Source organism: Sorex fumeus, unplaced genomic scaffold (assembly GCF_029834395.1).
Source record: "Sorex fumeus unplaced genomic scaffold, SorFum_2.1 ptg000002l, whole genome shotgun sequence".
Lineage (NCBI taxonomy): Eukaryota > Metazoa > Chordata > Mammalia > Eulipotyphla > Soricidae > Sorex > Sorex fumeus.
This window is the reverse complement of record NW_026606059.1, coordinates 33,917,634-33,934,629: the sequence shown is the minus strand read 5'-3', so window position 1 is coordinate 33,934,629 and position 16,996 is coordinate 33,917,634. Positions and strand designations below refer to the sequence as shown.

Below are 16,996 nucleotides of genomic sequence, written 5' to 3'. Positions count from 1 at the left end.
AACATGACTTAGAAAACACACCTCAGCGGAGGAACTTCTAAGGCACTGCATAGTGCCCTCGGAAATGGGAAAATAGGGAATACATCAATCTCCCGGCACCACGACTCTACTTTCCTATTATTGCAACACTGAAAGAGGAGGCAAAAATCTTATCAGCTATACACAGGGGGTCTGAATCAGCGGCAGATGTCTTCTTAGAGAGGTCTCAGTGCTACTGGGAGAGCCCCTTTTTCAATTTTTCTTCAGCCACACCCTCAAATTCCTAAATTTGACTTTGCCCATTCCAATCTAACGCAGAACAAACTAGCAGCTAAACCAGACTTGCTCAGCCTGGACAAATGGTCTCTGTTATTCCTCCGTCCATGGCTAACTATTAACTCACAGGCCATGCCTCCCAAAATAGAGTTGGTCAGCTAGCTAGGGAGCAGTTAACACTGTGCTGCATTCAGCCCAGAGTGCACACTCTAGCAGCCCCTGGCCGTCCCATTACCCTGACAGCTGACCCAGACAAGTAAGTCCTGTGTGACCACAGTGAGGCACCCGAAAGGAATGCCAGGCTCCAGTGACTGTGAACCTGGTGTTGGTTGTCTCTCCGGCCCTCCAAAGAGTGGTGTTCAAGAACACTGGGGCATTTGTGATCTTGAAGCTCTAAGGCTGAACTAACTTGGCACACATTCTTAGGCACATAGAATTCCTGGTCACCGTTGCTCAGACTCTTCGAACTTAGTGGAATGTTGCCCCCAGACTTTAGAAATATCATATCCTAGGTTACCAAATAGGCCTGTTTAAATGTGGTGCAGACCTACCATCGCGCAATGGTGACTAAATATATGTAGTCATCACCCAGGTCTGCTTCACTGTGACACCAATTACAACAGTGACAGAGAATTCTTTGGTTTTCCTTTGTCAACTCTCAAGAGAACTCCATTTTATTTTGTTTTTGGGAGATGGGAGTGAAGAGAAGAGGGTGTTATTTGTTGTTTTGTTGTTAAGGGTAGTATATATTTTCATGATTTTTTTATTGAATCACCATGAGATACAGTTACAAAGATATTCATGGTTGGGTTTTAGTCATACAATGTTCCAATACCCAGCCCTGCACCAATATACATTTCCCACCACCAGTGTCCCCAGTTTTCTTCCCACCACCACTCCCTTACCCCAACCTGCCTCTATGGCAGGTGCTCTCTCTCTCTCTCTTTCTCTCTCTCTCTCTCTCTCTCTCTCTCTCTCTCTCTCTCTCTCTCTCCCCTTTTGGGCATTAGCACTGTTGCACTGTCCTCCCACTGTTCATCGATTTGCTCGAGTGTGCCCAGTAACGTCTCCATTGTGAGACTTGTTGTAACTGTGTTTGGCATATCCAATACATCACGGGTAGCTTGCCAGGCTTTGCCGAGCAGGCGAGATAGTCTTGGTAGCTTGCCAGGCTCTTCGAGAGGGGCGAAGGAATTGAATAGGGGTTGTCTGCATGGGCCAAGGCAAACGCCCTACCCACTATGCTATTGCTCCTGCCCTTTAAGGCATTATGGTTTTGCAACACAGGTAAATTACAATGCTTGTTAATTTGCCCACTTTCAGCACGCAGTTCTTATCCAGAATGATCATTTCCAGGTATCTTTGTCATAGTGATCCCTTTTCTATCTCAACTACCTTCTCCCCCAGCACTTGAGGCAGGCTTCCAACTGTGGACCAATCCTCTTGGCCCTTGTTTCTACTGTCCTTTGAGAGAAGCTTCAGTTGAAACCACTCTAAAACTTCATCACTCTGATGTCCTAAAATCTTGTGTAGCACCGTAGCAGTGTCCTCCCGTAGTTCAATTTGCTTGAGTGGGTAACAGACCAGTAACGTCTGCATTGTGAAACTTGTTGTTACTGTTTTTGGCTATCAAATATGCCATGGGGAGCTTGCCAGGCTCTTCAATGCGGGCAGGATACTCTCAGTAGCTGGCGGAGGAATTGAATCCAGGTTGGTGCGTGCAAGGCAAACGCCCTACCCACTGTGCTATCACTCTGAAAAATACCTCTCAAACAGAGACAGTGATGTTTTTAGAAGACATAGGCAAGGAAAGAGTCAACAAATTTCTCAGCTAGAAAGTATAAATAATATATGAGGGTAAAATAAGTATCAACAACTCCGTGGCCTCTGAGCTAGAAGCAGAGACTGCATTTTCCAAAGAGCTCAGCTAAAAATCAAAACAAAATTATGTGATGGAGTTAAATGAACTGTCAGACATGTCTCTCAAAATTCCATCTGGAGATGTCAAGGTACCCTAGATGTCAGTCTCATGATAAAGAAAAACAGATAACAACATCAGTTATAGAGCAGTCAGTAGTCTAAGCCTGTGCTACGGTGGGTAGAACTTATTATAAATGTCCTAGACAGAAGCTTTAACAGTACTTTTCTCTGATGCCACTCCCATTAGGGACTTTCTCCTATGTTTACTCTCAATAAACATCCACTACTTTGCAACTTTGAACCTTACATTCCGTAGCCAGTTCTCTGAGGAGCTCAGAGAGCAGACTAACAACTGTCCTTACCTGCAACATCAGGACATCCAAGGTTTTGATGAAGGGACAGCAGCACCGGCTTACTCAAACTTGGTGCTATCCACCCAACCAAACAATTTGGTAACTGCACCCAATTGTTTGCTGAGCTTTTGCCCTACAAACATTTTCATCACGGGTTCTATAAAGATAGTACAGAAGTTCAAGGGACATGTCTTGCAATGCAGCCAATGCAAGTTCCATCCCTGGCACCACACACAATCCCCCTCTCCACCAAGCAGTGTTCTAAGTAATCAGTGCTAGATATCATTATCACATTGTCTGGGAAATACAAATGAAAACCACAATTAGACATACCTAATATAGCGAGAATGACCAATATGGAAAAAATGAGAAACAAGTCCTGGCAGAGGTGTGGAGAAGAAGGAATCCCAGTCCTCTCGGTGGAAATGCAAACTGGTTGGGCCTTCAAGGACAATTATATGATGACTTGACCAAAATATTAAAAACAGAACTACCATTTGACTTGGAGATTCCATTTGTTTTATCTAACCCAAGAATACAAAAAACCAACTCAAAAGACATATGCACAGCTTTGTTAATTGCAGTGTTATTTACAAAGTCAAGATCTGGAAACAGCTCAGGTGCCCAAAGAGAAATGAATGGGTAAAGAAGTTGTGATAAATACCCACAATGGAATGCTACCAAGTCCATTTATGAAGAGATGATGTGTTGCCTTTCACTACAACATGAATGAAATGGAGGATGTTGTGATAAGCAAAATAAGCGAAAGGGAGAAAGAGATATACCAGTCTCACTCATAAGGTGGTATATGAAGAAACAGTGAGAGGAAATAAAATGAAAACAAACCCTTAGACTGATGACAATTGAATGTACTGGGGAGAGATTTAGGGGGAAAGGATGCACACAGGACGGGTTCTAAGAATAACAGTAAGGTGCTTGCTTTGCATGGGCTGCACTCAGTTTCTATCCCCAGAATCCCATATGATCCCCTGGGTCCTCCAGGAATGATCCACGAATAAAGAGCCCTGAACAGAGTCAGTGGGACCAAAAAAAAAAACAAGTGAAAAAAAAAAAAAGACTTATAAAGGGTGGAGAAATACCGGGATCTTTGGTGGTAGTGTAGTATTATAACATGCTGCCCTAAAGTTTCTAAACACTTACACTCTTATTTTGTTGTTGTTTTGGTCTTTGAATCTTGCCTGAGAGTGCTCAAAGCTCATTCCTGAGGGATCACTGCTAGTAGTGCTCAGCGACCCTATGTAATGCCAGAGATCAAACCCAGGTCAGCCACAGACAAAGTAAACACCTTACCAGCTGCACTCTCTCTGAGGCCTAACATTTACACTCTTATAAACCAATGTTATCTTAGTAATAAATAAGTAAATATTTTTTAAAGATGTGAGGAGTTTCTGTGAGGAGAAATTATTTCTCTATCCTTCTATGTTCTTTGCTGAAAACCCCAGTAATAAAAGATTATCAGGGAGAAAAAGAAGCTTACGATCATGTGTACTCTCTATATGCATCAGAAAAGAGTGAGTAAACAGAATAACTGATCAAAATGGCCTCAAACACCCCATTATATTGCATCTTCAGCTAAAAATAACCTTAGGTTTAGGGTAGTTACCAGAAAAGGGACAGATATAAGGGTATAGGGTCATCATACAAATGTAATTGCTGTCTTCTCCAGAGATTTCATTATCCCCCTATATGTATGCCTTTACAAATGGATAGTTTTCCTAGATTAATGAAATGTTTCTTACAAAAAGCTAACTTCTACTTGGTTTTCCTAAACCGGCTTTTCCTAAATCTGCTAATTCTTAAAACAACCATCTCAAAATAACAAATGAAACAAAGAGGCATATTCTGAAGTAGTATATGTTGAAAAAAAGGTAGAGAAAATATCAGTAGATACAGACAGGTATAGCTAACCTAAACCAATCTTTAAATCATAAATAGGCCGTTTGTAGAAAAAAAAGGATGTTTTAACATAACTGTTGGCCAGAGTTTAGCTGAAATTAGAATGTGCCATTGGAAACTAACAAAAAAAAAGGGAGGGGGAGGATCTTTTTACAAATTGTTGCATAAAGCTTAGCTGAATTGTCTTATTTAGCAATGTGGAAAGCAAAATTTATAAATTATAAATATTTAGCTGAAAAGAATTTTTTGTTTTTGTTCTTGGGCCACAACCAGCTATGTTCACGGCTTACTTGTGTTTCTGCCCTCAGAGATCACTCCTGGTGGTCTCAGAGGACCATATGGACTGCTGGAGTTTGAACCCAAGTCAGTGCAAAGCAAACACCCTACCCACTCTACTAATACTCCAGCTCCTGAAGAAATTTTTAAACATAGTATTGATAGGGTAGCCTGACTTCTTCTTCAAGTTTACATTAAATGGAAGAGTAAAAATACAAGTGAAGAGGAGAGTTGTTAAACAAAGGAACCAGGAACTGATTTGGGAAAGTCACAGAGCTGAGAATAAGCTCATCATGGGAGATCTAGGAAAATCTTGGGAATTTTTATCCCAGGAAAACATTTTTATCAGATTCTTACTTATACCTGATTTAGATGATTTAGTTACTAAGATTTGGGTCTTTTGAGCTGCTGATGAAATTTACATGAGATTTTGGACTTTGAGTGAATGCTAGAAGAGTTAAGACTTCTGTTGATATTGAAATGAGATGAATATATTTTGCCTGTAAGACAGACATAAATCACTGGGGATAGGAGGAATGACTGCAGCAGGAAAAATAATGTCCCCAAATATGTTCACAGCATAATTCCCCAAACCTGTAAATATGTCATTTTACATAAAAGAGACTTTTCCTATATGATTAAGTTAAGGATGTTGAGATGGGACAATTATCCTATATTATCTTGGTGGGGGTCAATGTAATCACAGGATTCCATTTTTCTTAATTAAAAATATTTTTTACAGTTAAGGTAATGGGTTTATAATGGTGTTGACATTTATGGTAAGATCTCTAGATTATATGAAAGCTCTACTTTTAATTTTTTGATACATCTGAACCATAGAAGCTAAACCAGAACCATTTCTGCCAAAAATCTGTTGGGTAACATTGCTTTGTCCTTCCACAAGAAGCTTAGGTTTATCTGGTTACACCCATCAATCTGGTTACACCCATCACAGTGCTCCTGAAACACTTCCACTTCCATTGTGTTTATCTGTAAACAGTCTTCCCTATGCTCTCCTTCCCACCCAGTTATTCAGCTTTCCCCTTAATCAGACTTTGTTAATTTGTAAGACCAGTTTCCCAGAAATCTATGATTTTATATGTATAAGTGAAATATTGCCTTTTTCCTCTCCTTATGCCTTATGAACAGTTTACTTTAAAGTAATATCCTTTTTGTATAGGTACAGGAAGACCGTTAACATTATGCTTTGTAACTTAGGATTTGATTGGCCTTGAATATTATTCACTCCCGGGCATCTGCTTTCTCGACTTAAGCCTCAGTTGCCCTTAGTTCCTAACACCCCAAAAGCAGGGTCCCGACGAGTGACTGATTGGACCCAGGGCAAGCGGTGAGCTACCCTGGCAGCGAAATGGGCCAGGCCAAGGTGCCACGATTCTTAACTATAAGTTAAGAGTTTGATCATAGACAAATGCTGTCATGATCCAAAGGTAACGACAAGACTAGGATCCTGCTAGGGGTGGGAAAGACTATCTGGCCTGAGCACCGTAGTCTGAGATCGAGATGGCCCTAGGAGAGCAATTCTATAAGTTTAAGATATTTCTTACTGTATCCATACATCAGCCAAGCGGCACAAATGCTGGCCGACTTTGACCGTGAGTGTGGAAAGGTAGGACTACAGCTGAATCTTACGAAGACAATGTTTATGAGAAACAGCCTCGTTCCTGACGCCCCATTCGCTCTCAACGGAACGACCATCTCTGAATGCAACAGCTATGTGTACCTAGGTAGAGAGGTCAACATGACAAATGACCTGGCACCCGAGCTGCGCAGGAGGAAGAGAGCGGCTTGGAACGCCTTCAAGAACGTGGAAGAAATAGCTAAGAGGACGGAGAACCTCCGGCTCCGGGCACATCTCTTTGATTCCACTGTTCTTCCTGCATTAACATATGCCTCAGAGACCTGGGCCCTATGCAAACAAGATGAGAACGCTATTCAGGTCTCCCAAAGAAGAATAGAAAGAGCTATGCTTGGAATATCACGTTTCACTCAAATGAGAGAAAGAATCCGGAGTTCTGACATCCGTCGACGATCAAGAATCAGGGACGCTGTCTCATTTGCCAAGGTGTCAAAAATCAGATGGGCTGGTCACGTAATGAGATTTAAAGACGACCGCTGGACTAGAGCTGTTACTGATTGGATTCCACGGGATGTCAAAAGACCGCGTGGCCGCCCACCTACCAGATGGTCAGACTTCTTCATCAAGATCATGAACAATCGGTTTGAGGCCCTTCATGTTCCCGGAGCGAACAGATGCCATTGGGCTACACTAGCACGCGACAGGGACAAATGGAGACGTTACTGGCGCCCGCTCGAGCAAATCAAGGACTAACGGGAAGTTAAGTGATTAAGTGATCCATACAAAATGATTTATATTATATTCTTATATGCTTGTCGGACAAGGAGAGGAGAGCCACGCCCATGGGATTATGCTCTAGGGTGGGTCCTCCTGCTGAGGAAGGATCTGTCCTAGGAGCGGGTCTTCCCTGAGGCTAAGATTTCTACCCCTATTGATTTCTACCCCTATTGATTGTGACGGAACCTATGTGTAATTGTTTCCCCAATTCCACATGGAGAGAGGATTTAACGAGACTGTAGGAGTGGGCTGGAGGTTCAGAGAGGATCAGAAGGAAGAGGAGGATGAAGGGGGATGGAAAAGGAGAATGAAGTAGCTGGGGGAGGAAGACTGGGAGCAGAGATAGAAGGAGAAGGGAGCAGAGAGACAGAAGGAGAGAGGGAGCAGAGACAGATGAGGAGAGAATCAGAATAAACTACGACTAATACCTACCAGCCTGGCCCTCGTTCCTTCCTCCGCCTGACCATCGCCATCGACCTCTCCGGGGTGGGAGAAGGGTGAGACTACCGAAAGTGGGCGGCGGGAGAGATAGAGCCACCGCCGCTGTGTGTGTGCTGCGCCCCTCTTTGTGTGAGCTTACACAAAATCAATGAGATTCTTTTACCACTGCATCTGAGACATGAGTTGTTTACACACTTATTAATATTATCCATTCTCCCTAGTGTGAGCTATTACCCCATTGTAGTTTTTAATTTGCATTTCTCTAATACTAAGTGATGATGAACACTTTCTCCTACACCTATGGCCAGAATCCCATATGATCCCCTGGGCCCTCCAGGAATGATCCACGATCATTGTGTATTTTCTTTGAGGAAGAGTCTTTGCATCTCCTCTGCCCTTTTTGATTGGGTTGTTGGTCTTTTTGTTGTTGAATTTCTGTATTTTATATACTGAGGATATTAGCCTTTGTTAGATATATTTTCATCTACTCAGTAAACTGTCTTTTTTCTCAGTCTTATTTTCATTTAAGGAAATCCATATTTTAATAGTAATTTTTTATTTTATTGAATCATCCAAAGTTGTTCATAATTGGGTATTAGTCATACAATGTCCCAACACCCATCCCTCCAGCAGTGTAATTACTAGCACCAATGTCTCCAGTTTCCCTTTCACTCCCCTAAATCACCCCCACCCCAGCTTTCTGCTTTGGCAGGCACCTCTCTTCTCTCTCTCTCTCTCTTTCTCTTTCTCATTTTAGGCATTATGGTTTGCAATGCAGGTGTTGAAAGATTATCATGTAGATACCTTTACTTACTTTCAGCACTCAATTCTTGTCCACAGTGATCATTTCCAACTAATGTCATAATGGACCCTCCTCTACCTTAATTACCCTCTACTCCCCACACCTTTGTTTTAATTTCCAAACATTGACTAGTCTTCCTGGCCCATTTCCCCTGGCCTTGGATATTAGTTTTATACTATTTTTTAATATCCCACAAATGAATGCAGTCATTCTATAACTGTCCCTCTCCTTCTGTCTTTTCACTTAGCATGATACTCTCCAAGTCCATCCATTTATAGGCACATTTCATGGCCTCATTTTTTTCTAACAGCTGTGTAATATTCCATTATGTAGATCTACTATAGTCTCCTTATCCAGTCATCTGTTCTCAGGCACTCAGGTTGAAGGAAACACATTTTTAAAAAAATACAATTAAAAAGGTATAGGAACAGGGAGAAATTTCAGGCAACAAGGGCATCACATGACCCCTTAAGCACCACCAGGGTGACCTTGGAAGCCCCAGACACTATAAGACCTTGCACAACAAAAGAGAAGACGAAAATAACATTCAGAATTTGTTTTGCAACTGTTCTCCTAGGAGTAGCAGAACCCAAGTAGCCAGCAAGATACTGCCAATCCCCTTAAGAACTGCAATATGCACACTGTGTGTTGATTATTTATTCCTCCTCTGACTATATCAAAGTGTTACTCTAAGCTTTAAGTGTTATTTGATAGGTTACTCTAGGGGATCTGAAAATGCTCACATTTTTTCCCATACAGATTAATGACTATAACTTTTATGCTTGCACCAATCCTTTTAGAAAAGGATTTATTGGGTGTTTGGAAATTTCAAACACAAATTGCAACTATCAGTAGCTATTAAAATATGAAGCACACATAAATTTCAAAAACAATTCCACAATCAAACACACATGTTTCCCCAAAGCTCAAAGATACCTATCTATGTCTGGTGCATTTTTACACAATAATTTTCAATGATTGTGTAGAAAGAGTCATTTTCAATGCCCTGGCATAGAAGGTGTCTAAAATTTCCTATAAAGTAGGGGGGAAAGTTAAAAAAGAATATATTAACTGATATTCACTGATATTCAATCATATAAGTAAATGACTTTAAAAGTATGTAAGAATGTGTGCGGGACCAGACAGCTAGCACAGGGGTTAAGGTGTATGCCTTGCGTGCAACCAACCCTAGTTAGATTCCCCAACACCACATGGTAGCAGAGGACAAGTGGGTGCAGCCCAGCTGTGGCCCTGAAGGTCTGTGAGCACCACCAGGATGGCCCCAGGTCATTTCCAGCACCCACGGAGCGGCTCGCATCCTTGCATTGAACACCAGGTGACCCCAAGACCCTAAACACTAAGAACCTAAACACTCATACCTACACTTGGCTCTCTGTGGTACTATAATAAAGCATTATACTTTCCATCTCATCATGAAGTATTTTTGTACAGCACTAGAATAATTTGAGTAAAATACTCAAATATAAGAAATAACTTGAAAAAAGAGAAAGAAAGAACTTGAAAGAACAAGACTTTTTTTTTTTGTCTAGGGACAAATGAATCTATCTCTTGTCCACTGAAATACTTAACTTCTTTCTAGATTTGCCATATTAAGTAGAGTTTTCTTGAGCTGGAGTTAAGGCACATTCCTTGTATGCATGTAATGTTCGATCCCCAGCACCATAACTTCGCCTCAGGACTGCCAAGAGTGACCTCCAGAGCACAGAGCCAGGAGTAAGGCCTGAGCACCTCTGAGTATGGCCCACCAACAACCCTCAAACCCCCAAATAAAATCCTCCTATTTAGAACAGGAGTCATGTTATAAATATTAATTTAGTGGCAGGTAAAATAATTTTTAGTGGTAGAGGTAAAGATTAGCTTAATGTCAAAATGCTTCCAAAGGAACCTGTTTTGCCCTTTGCCTTCCCAATCCCTCGCACACACACACACACACACACACACACACACACACACACACACACACACACACACATCCCAGCTCCCTATTTACATTTTGCAGTACCTCCAATAATCCAGGAAACTTCCTTCAGCTTGTCTGTTCCTGTTCCATATAAAACAGTGGGGACAGAACAGATGGGCAGTCTGCTTATATACCATCTCCTTTTAAAGGTGTACCTCTGAAAATCCATCTTAAGTGGCTTGGGCTATGATACTTATAGACAGGAAAGCTAAATCTACATGGAATCAAATAACAAGGAAGTTAAAAGTCCTACATCTTCATATTGGCCTCTGAAGCAAGAGATCAAATACAGAAAATGGCAAAGAGAGAGAAGTCACTCCACATTCCAGGATAATCAGTGAAAGTCCACCAGGGAAGGAAAGCACTAAGCACTTTTTTAAGAGTCTTCATCCTTGATTTTGTAGAAATAATCATGGGTACTGAACGCAGAACAATGGTGCCCCTTCTCTTAAACTGCTGAGAACCTAGGTCACTACAAGTATGTGTGAAATAGTTACATAATAGTAATTACCATCAAATAAAATTTATGTGATTATTTTTCAAAAGCGATGAAGAGCCTAGTATCATGGAATTTCCAGTGACTTCAAAGCAAAGATATATATATCTACATATATATATAAAGATATATATATATCTACATATATATATATATATATATATATTGCTTTTGAACTTTGTTTCTAATCAGACAAGTGGTTACTTTGTTTTGTCCTAATACAAATACATTTGAAATCAGACAAGTGGTTACTTTGTTTTGTCCCAATACAAATTACAGAGCAAGTGCTTAAAATAGACAGTGCAGATTCACTTAGTGCCCACAAAACCCCTTACGATACTATTATTTCCTTTAGCTATATGATGCACAGTGAGGCAAACTGAGGCACTGAGCAACACCCAGAGCTACTGTTACCAGAACACAGTGGGATGTTCTTGAGACAGTTCACTTTTCACGGACGAAGTGCAAGAAAGTTACCCCGCTCTATCAAGGCATAAAACATCAGCTCTCTACACGCACCCCAAACGTGTCTGATGCCTGATGTACAGAACAAAAGTACAGGATTCTTGCTACAACCTAGAGTCTTGAAGCCGCAAATGGAACTCTGTTCCAAGCGTTTAAGACGTCAGTGTGGTCGGGGCAGAGGCAAAAGAAGCCTTTGTTATTGCACACGACCACCAAAGGCGCGAGGCGGGCAGCAGGTTGCGCGCTAGTGCGCTGGGACAAACGAGGGGCGGGGGTCCGCCTGGACGGTGCGGGTCGCGAGCCGAGTGGAGGCGCCCAGAGCGCATGCGTAGCCCGGGCCGCGCCGCGCGGCCGACGCGCTGGGCGGCGGGGAAACTTACCTGGTGCGCCGGGAGCGCAGGCACTGGACCAGGATTAGCAGGGTCGCCGCGAGTGACAGGCCCTGGAGGCTGAAAAATGCCTGCAGCAGCGACTCAAGCGACCAGCGGCCCATGATTGCGGACTGCCACTCGGGTCGTCCGGTGCGCGCGCTGCGGCAGCGGGCGGTCTCTCTTACGAGCGGCGCTGTTGGCGCCTCTGCAGCCGACCGCGACTGCTCTCGCCTCCTCTCCCGGGTCCCCGCCCGCCGTGCAGCCCGCACTGTCACCTCGGGCCCCTCAATGCAAAGTCTCAAAGTTCCTGGACTCCCCGCCCCCCGGCCCACCTCCCACCCACGTGCACCGCCCAGCTGCGTGACCGCCCCCTGCCCTGTCTTTCTGGAAAAACGGCACCCCCTCCCCCACCCCTCCCCGCCGCCCCCCGTTCCCTGGGGCAGAAACGGGGAAGGAAGGGGGTGGGATTCGGGGTTTCCATGGGACATCCTGAGAAAGGCTGGAAAAAGGACATTTCGGTGTTGAGTTGTTTGGACGTGAATTCTGTGCAGTTTCTCGATCTTAGCCCGAGGCCCCCTTTGGATTAGGGACCCGGCTGCAGCTGAGAGCTGAGACAGTGTCCCCTGAGACCTGGCCCTAATGATCTACTAAGCCAGAGGAGAATGCTTGGCGCCGGCAAGTGCTTGCGCAGTGATTGCCTCCATTCTGCTTCCAGACTACTCCGTTCACCTTTCATGCCCTATACTCTTACAACTTTAGTTAAGAAACTACTGTGCAAACACCCCAGCTGCAGATACAGAGATCAGGGACTTAACTTTAAGGCCTGATAAGACCCAGGATTCAGGAAAACAGCAGCTCTTGGAAGCAAGCTCTAGTAAATCAACACCAAGGGCCAAAATAAAAATGGTAGAGACTAATGGGTGGTTAAGATAAGGGAGAAACAAAATTACTGGTTCTGAGTAATAACCACTCATCGAGTTCTCTCAAACGATTGCTTGTTCTTTAGGCAAAATGTGATTACTTTTTAAACCAGTATTTAAAGAGCATACAACCAGACCCATATTTAATAATTTAGCCTTGATGCTTATGTGATGACGATAATAATGATCACCAGTTTAACCACAGTTCTTTCAAACCACTGTGTCTTTTCCGTGGTGAAAGATCTGTCTCCACTGGATTAGGGCTATTACAATAGTTTCGGAAGGGTTTTCAGGGTTTTCACCTCTGCTCATTTGCTGCTTTCCTAAAATATAGACTCACCCTCCTTCTGCTCTTCCGAACTCTCTAGTGGTTGCTCCTGTGATAAATTCATAAAGCCATGTAATAGAAGCAATGAGAAGGCCTTTATAAGTTTGTCTCCATTCTACAACTCCCATGACAACAACAGTTTCACATACACTGAGGCTTGAACCACTGCCCCTCACACTTTAGTTTTTGATGCCTGCGTGAAAGTTTCCTCTTACCTAAATACTACTCGCAATGCCCTGCTTAAATCTCACTTTTTTCCTCCTAGAAACCATCCCTAACTCTTCTTTCTAATCTCACTTTTTCATATCTATAACACTGTCATGAGTCACTGCCTATTTCCTCTCACTTTTCCCATCCTAGCTGAACTATTTCTAACTTGTACACGACCTCTTTTTAAAGGTATAGCTCTAAGTCCACATTCAGTGGCTTTTTTCTCCTGTAGAAGACAATTTTGTCGGCATTTGTGTCTCACTCTCAACCCCATTCCCTCACCCTGAATCAATATATTTGAATGCTTTGGGAGCTGGAGAGAAAGTCCAGGCCTTGCACACACTGACCCAGGTTTGACCCAGGGCATTCCGTAATCCCCAGAGTAAGCCTGGAGCATCTCAGAGTGAGGCCCACTCCACTACTTCAGAAAAAAAAAAAACAACAACTTTGTTTTCATCTGACTCTTAGTTCTCCATTACTGAGTTGCTATTCTTGGCCCTAAGCTTGTGGACAGCTGTGCTAACATTAGAACCCTAATGTCTATAAGCATCTTTCCCTTTCATTTCTATTTCAAGGTCTTTATCCTGCCTCCTTATCAGTTTTTTTTTTTTTTATTGCATGCAACACAGCAGGGCAGTGCTCTGAGGACACTCCTGGGTCAGTGCTCAGGTACCAGGTCCTGATTGGAACCATGGTCATAGGCACAGCTGCTTGCTAGCAGGTCTTTGTACTGTTTGCTTGCCATTGTCTTTGTACTGTTTTTCTACCCATTTGTTACCTTTCTTTGTACCTGTTGTAAAGAAGATTTTCTAGGAAATCTAAGTGAGTACAGTGAGCTAACATGACTTTGTCCTCTAAAAGAAAGTAAAAATATTTATAGTGACAGAGTATACAGACTAATGTCCATGTCTGCTTGTCTGCGACCTTCTCTGTGGACACCCCATTGATTTTCACTTGGATCCTTAACTTTCATAATACTATTTTCCATTTGATCTTCTGAATGACCTATCTATTTGAAGTTATTGATATATACGTTATGCATTAATTCACTGAACTCTTATTATATCCCAGGTGCTATGCTAGATATTTTATTTCATTACATAATAATAGCAAGATTACACTGTCTTGGGGAAGTAAAAGAAAGAAAACTTTGGTCATCTATTAAACTTGGTTAGTGACTGCATCATCATTCCTCTGATAGCTGTGTAGACGTTTTAATACATTTAATACCAGACCCAGGAATGTGGATCTCCTCTGTCTTCTATTTCTGTTAGAAGATACCTCCATTCTAAAACTTGTCTATTTGAAATGAAATCCAAAGCAACTTTTTATTCCTCTGTTGCTTGTATAAGCTGATAGCACCATCAATCCAATTCATGTTATCTTCAAATATACCTTTATCCCTGTCATCACCTCTCTAATGAGATGACTAGTTAGGTCTCTATATCTTTTCTTTTCCTCCTCAATAATAGTTCTCTATTTTTTTCTATAGATTCTACTGTTTATTTTATAGACACAGTTGTTATACATTATAATATTTTCCTGGGGAAAAGGCACTTAGCTCCAAAGGCATCTACATAATAAATCTTAAGAATGCCACTATATAAAACAGCTGCAATTTATTTCTATAAAATGTTCACAAAATAATAAAAAGCTAATTGAAATCATCTTCACGGCTTGTATACTTTAATAATAGGTTACATGATTCCTTGACCTTCTCAATCCCATCGAGAAATGCAAGTATCAACAGCAAAGACTAGATTAGTCTGAGTTCTTTTGGAATAATTCTGTGGAATAGTCCTCCACTTTTATTATTTATGATTTTTTATTGAATCACCGTAACTACAAAGTTACCAAGATGCTTATGTTTAGGTGTCAGACATACATATATTTTTCCCACACCAATCCTTTCACCAGTGCCCACTACCCTCCACCAAAGGTCCTCAGTTTCTCTCCCCCAACCAAACCTGCCTCTGTGGCAGGCACTTTTCCCTTGCTCTGTTTTTTTTATTTATACTTTCTCTTTATTGATTAATTTTTTCCATTTTTAATTTTTTTTATTTTTTAATTTTTATTAGTGAAACACCATGAGGTACAGTTGTAGACTTACAAATTTTTGTGCTGCTGAAAGTAGACTATATACCAAACATGATTGCCATTCAATACCTCTTTTGCAAACCACAACACCCAAAAGCAGAGAGAGAACAAAAGGAAACGCCCTGCCACAGAGGCAGGGTGGGATAGGGGGAATGGGGGGTAGGAGGGATACTGGGTCCCCTGCCTTGTCTTCAAAGTGTTCCCTTCCCTATCTTATCCCCCTCATCCCTGCCCCAGTTGCAAGCTTTCCACTGAAAACCAATTCTCCTGCTCTTGTTTCTACTGCCATTGGGCATGTGATATTTTCCTATAGCGTTTCTTTACATCCCATGTATGAGCGAGATCAGTCTGGGTATTTTCCTCTTCTTATGACTGATTTCACTCACCATGATGCTCTCCAGGTCCTTCCATGTTGCAGCAAATTCTATGATATTATCTATCCTTTCGGCTGAGTAGTATTTCATTGTGTATATCTACCATAGTTTCTTTAACCACTCATCTGTTCATGGACATTTTGGTTGTTTACATAATTTGGCTATTGTTTATAATTCTGCAATGAACATAAGAGTGCAGATGTTCTTTCTGCATTGTGCTGTGGGCCCTTGGAGTATACTCCTAGGACTGAAATTGCTGAGTCATTTGAAAAGCCACTTCCTAGTTTTTTGAGGATTATTTGTATTGCCTTCCAAAACAGTTGAATCAATAGACATTGCCACCACCAGTGATAGTACTTCATTTTCAATTGAACTGTTTATTACAAAGACTTCTTTCTCAGCCTTGGTGCTAAACACGACCATGTGACCAAATCTTTATCAGTAGTGTAAAATAAGGTCTTGGTTCAGAGAGATAGTACAGTGGATAAGACAGTGGCCAAACTAGCAATGAATCCCTAGCAGTACATATGGTTCCCTGAGCACTTGGACACAGAGTTAGAAATAAGCCCTGATTATAACCCAGAAAACAAACAAGTAAATAAGTATAAGGTCTTCCTTCAAAAAAGCTCTCTTTACAGGACGATTTTTGAGGTTTTTGCTACCTGACCCAAGTTTGATCCCCAGCATCCCAGGTGATCCCCCAAGTCCTTAAGGAGAGGCACAGAACACAGAGACAGGAGTAAGCCCTAAGGATCTCCAGTTGTGGCCCCCAATTTTTAATATATTTCCTATATTTAATTTGCTATATATGTTAACCTCTTAATTTCAAGAAGTATTTATAAGACATGCAGGTAAAGTATTTATAAAACTTGTTCCTCATAGTAACCAGCCACTAATCATTTCTATAAATGTCAATTACCCATGTTAGTATCTAGTGTTTCTTGGCCACACCAAATAGACAAGTGTCAACAGCCAAACCTTGGTTGACCTTTGGACTTAAAGAGGAGAAGTGATAAAGGATAACTTAGAGAGAAAACCATAACATCCAAGTCATAGATTCATACTCCAAAATATCTCTCACCAACTCAGTTTATCCTCAACCAACCAGGTGACTGAATCTTTCTCTGTCTTCTAATCTATGCTTAAATTAAAGTCTAGCCCACCGTCCCTTGAGGTTTTATTGATTCTGAAGGGTCTGTATGGAAGTCACTAAAAACTGAGTAATGATTAATTCCTCCTGCTTTTCAACAAGTTTGTCCTAACTCCTCTGTCCTGTGAGAGTTCAAAAATACTATCATGGTGCTGGAGCAATAGCACAGCAGGTAGGGCATTTGCCTTGCACACGGTCGACCCGGGTTCGATTCCCAGCATCCCATATGGTCCCCCAAGCACCGCCAGGAGTAATTCTTGAGTGCA

General features: G+C 41.9%; 1 protein-coding gene across 1 annotated transcript in view; it reads right to left on the bottom strand.

Moving 5' to 3' along the window:
- LOC130042987 (cytochrome P450 7B1) overlaps nucleotides 1–11,956 on the bottom strand; it is a 208,274-nt gene extending 196,318 nt beyond the window's left edge. Inside the window, exon 1 of the mRNA XM_056135325.1 lies at nucleotides 11,661–11,956. Coding sequence (XP_055991300.1) covers nucleotides 11,661–11,773 — 113 coding nt within the window. The 5' untranslated portion in view covers nucleotides 11,774–11,956. The remainder of the gene's footprint in view (nucleotides 1–11,660) is intronic.
- Nucleotides 11,957–16,996: the final 5,040 nt, after the last annotated feature.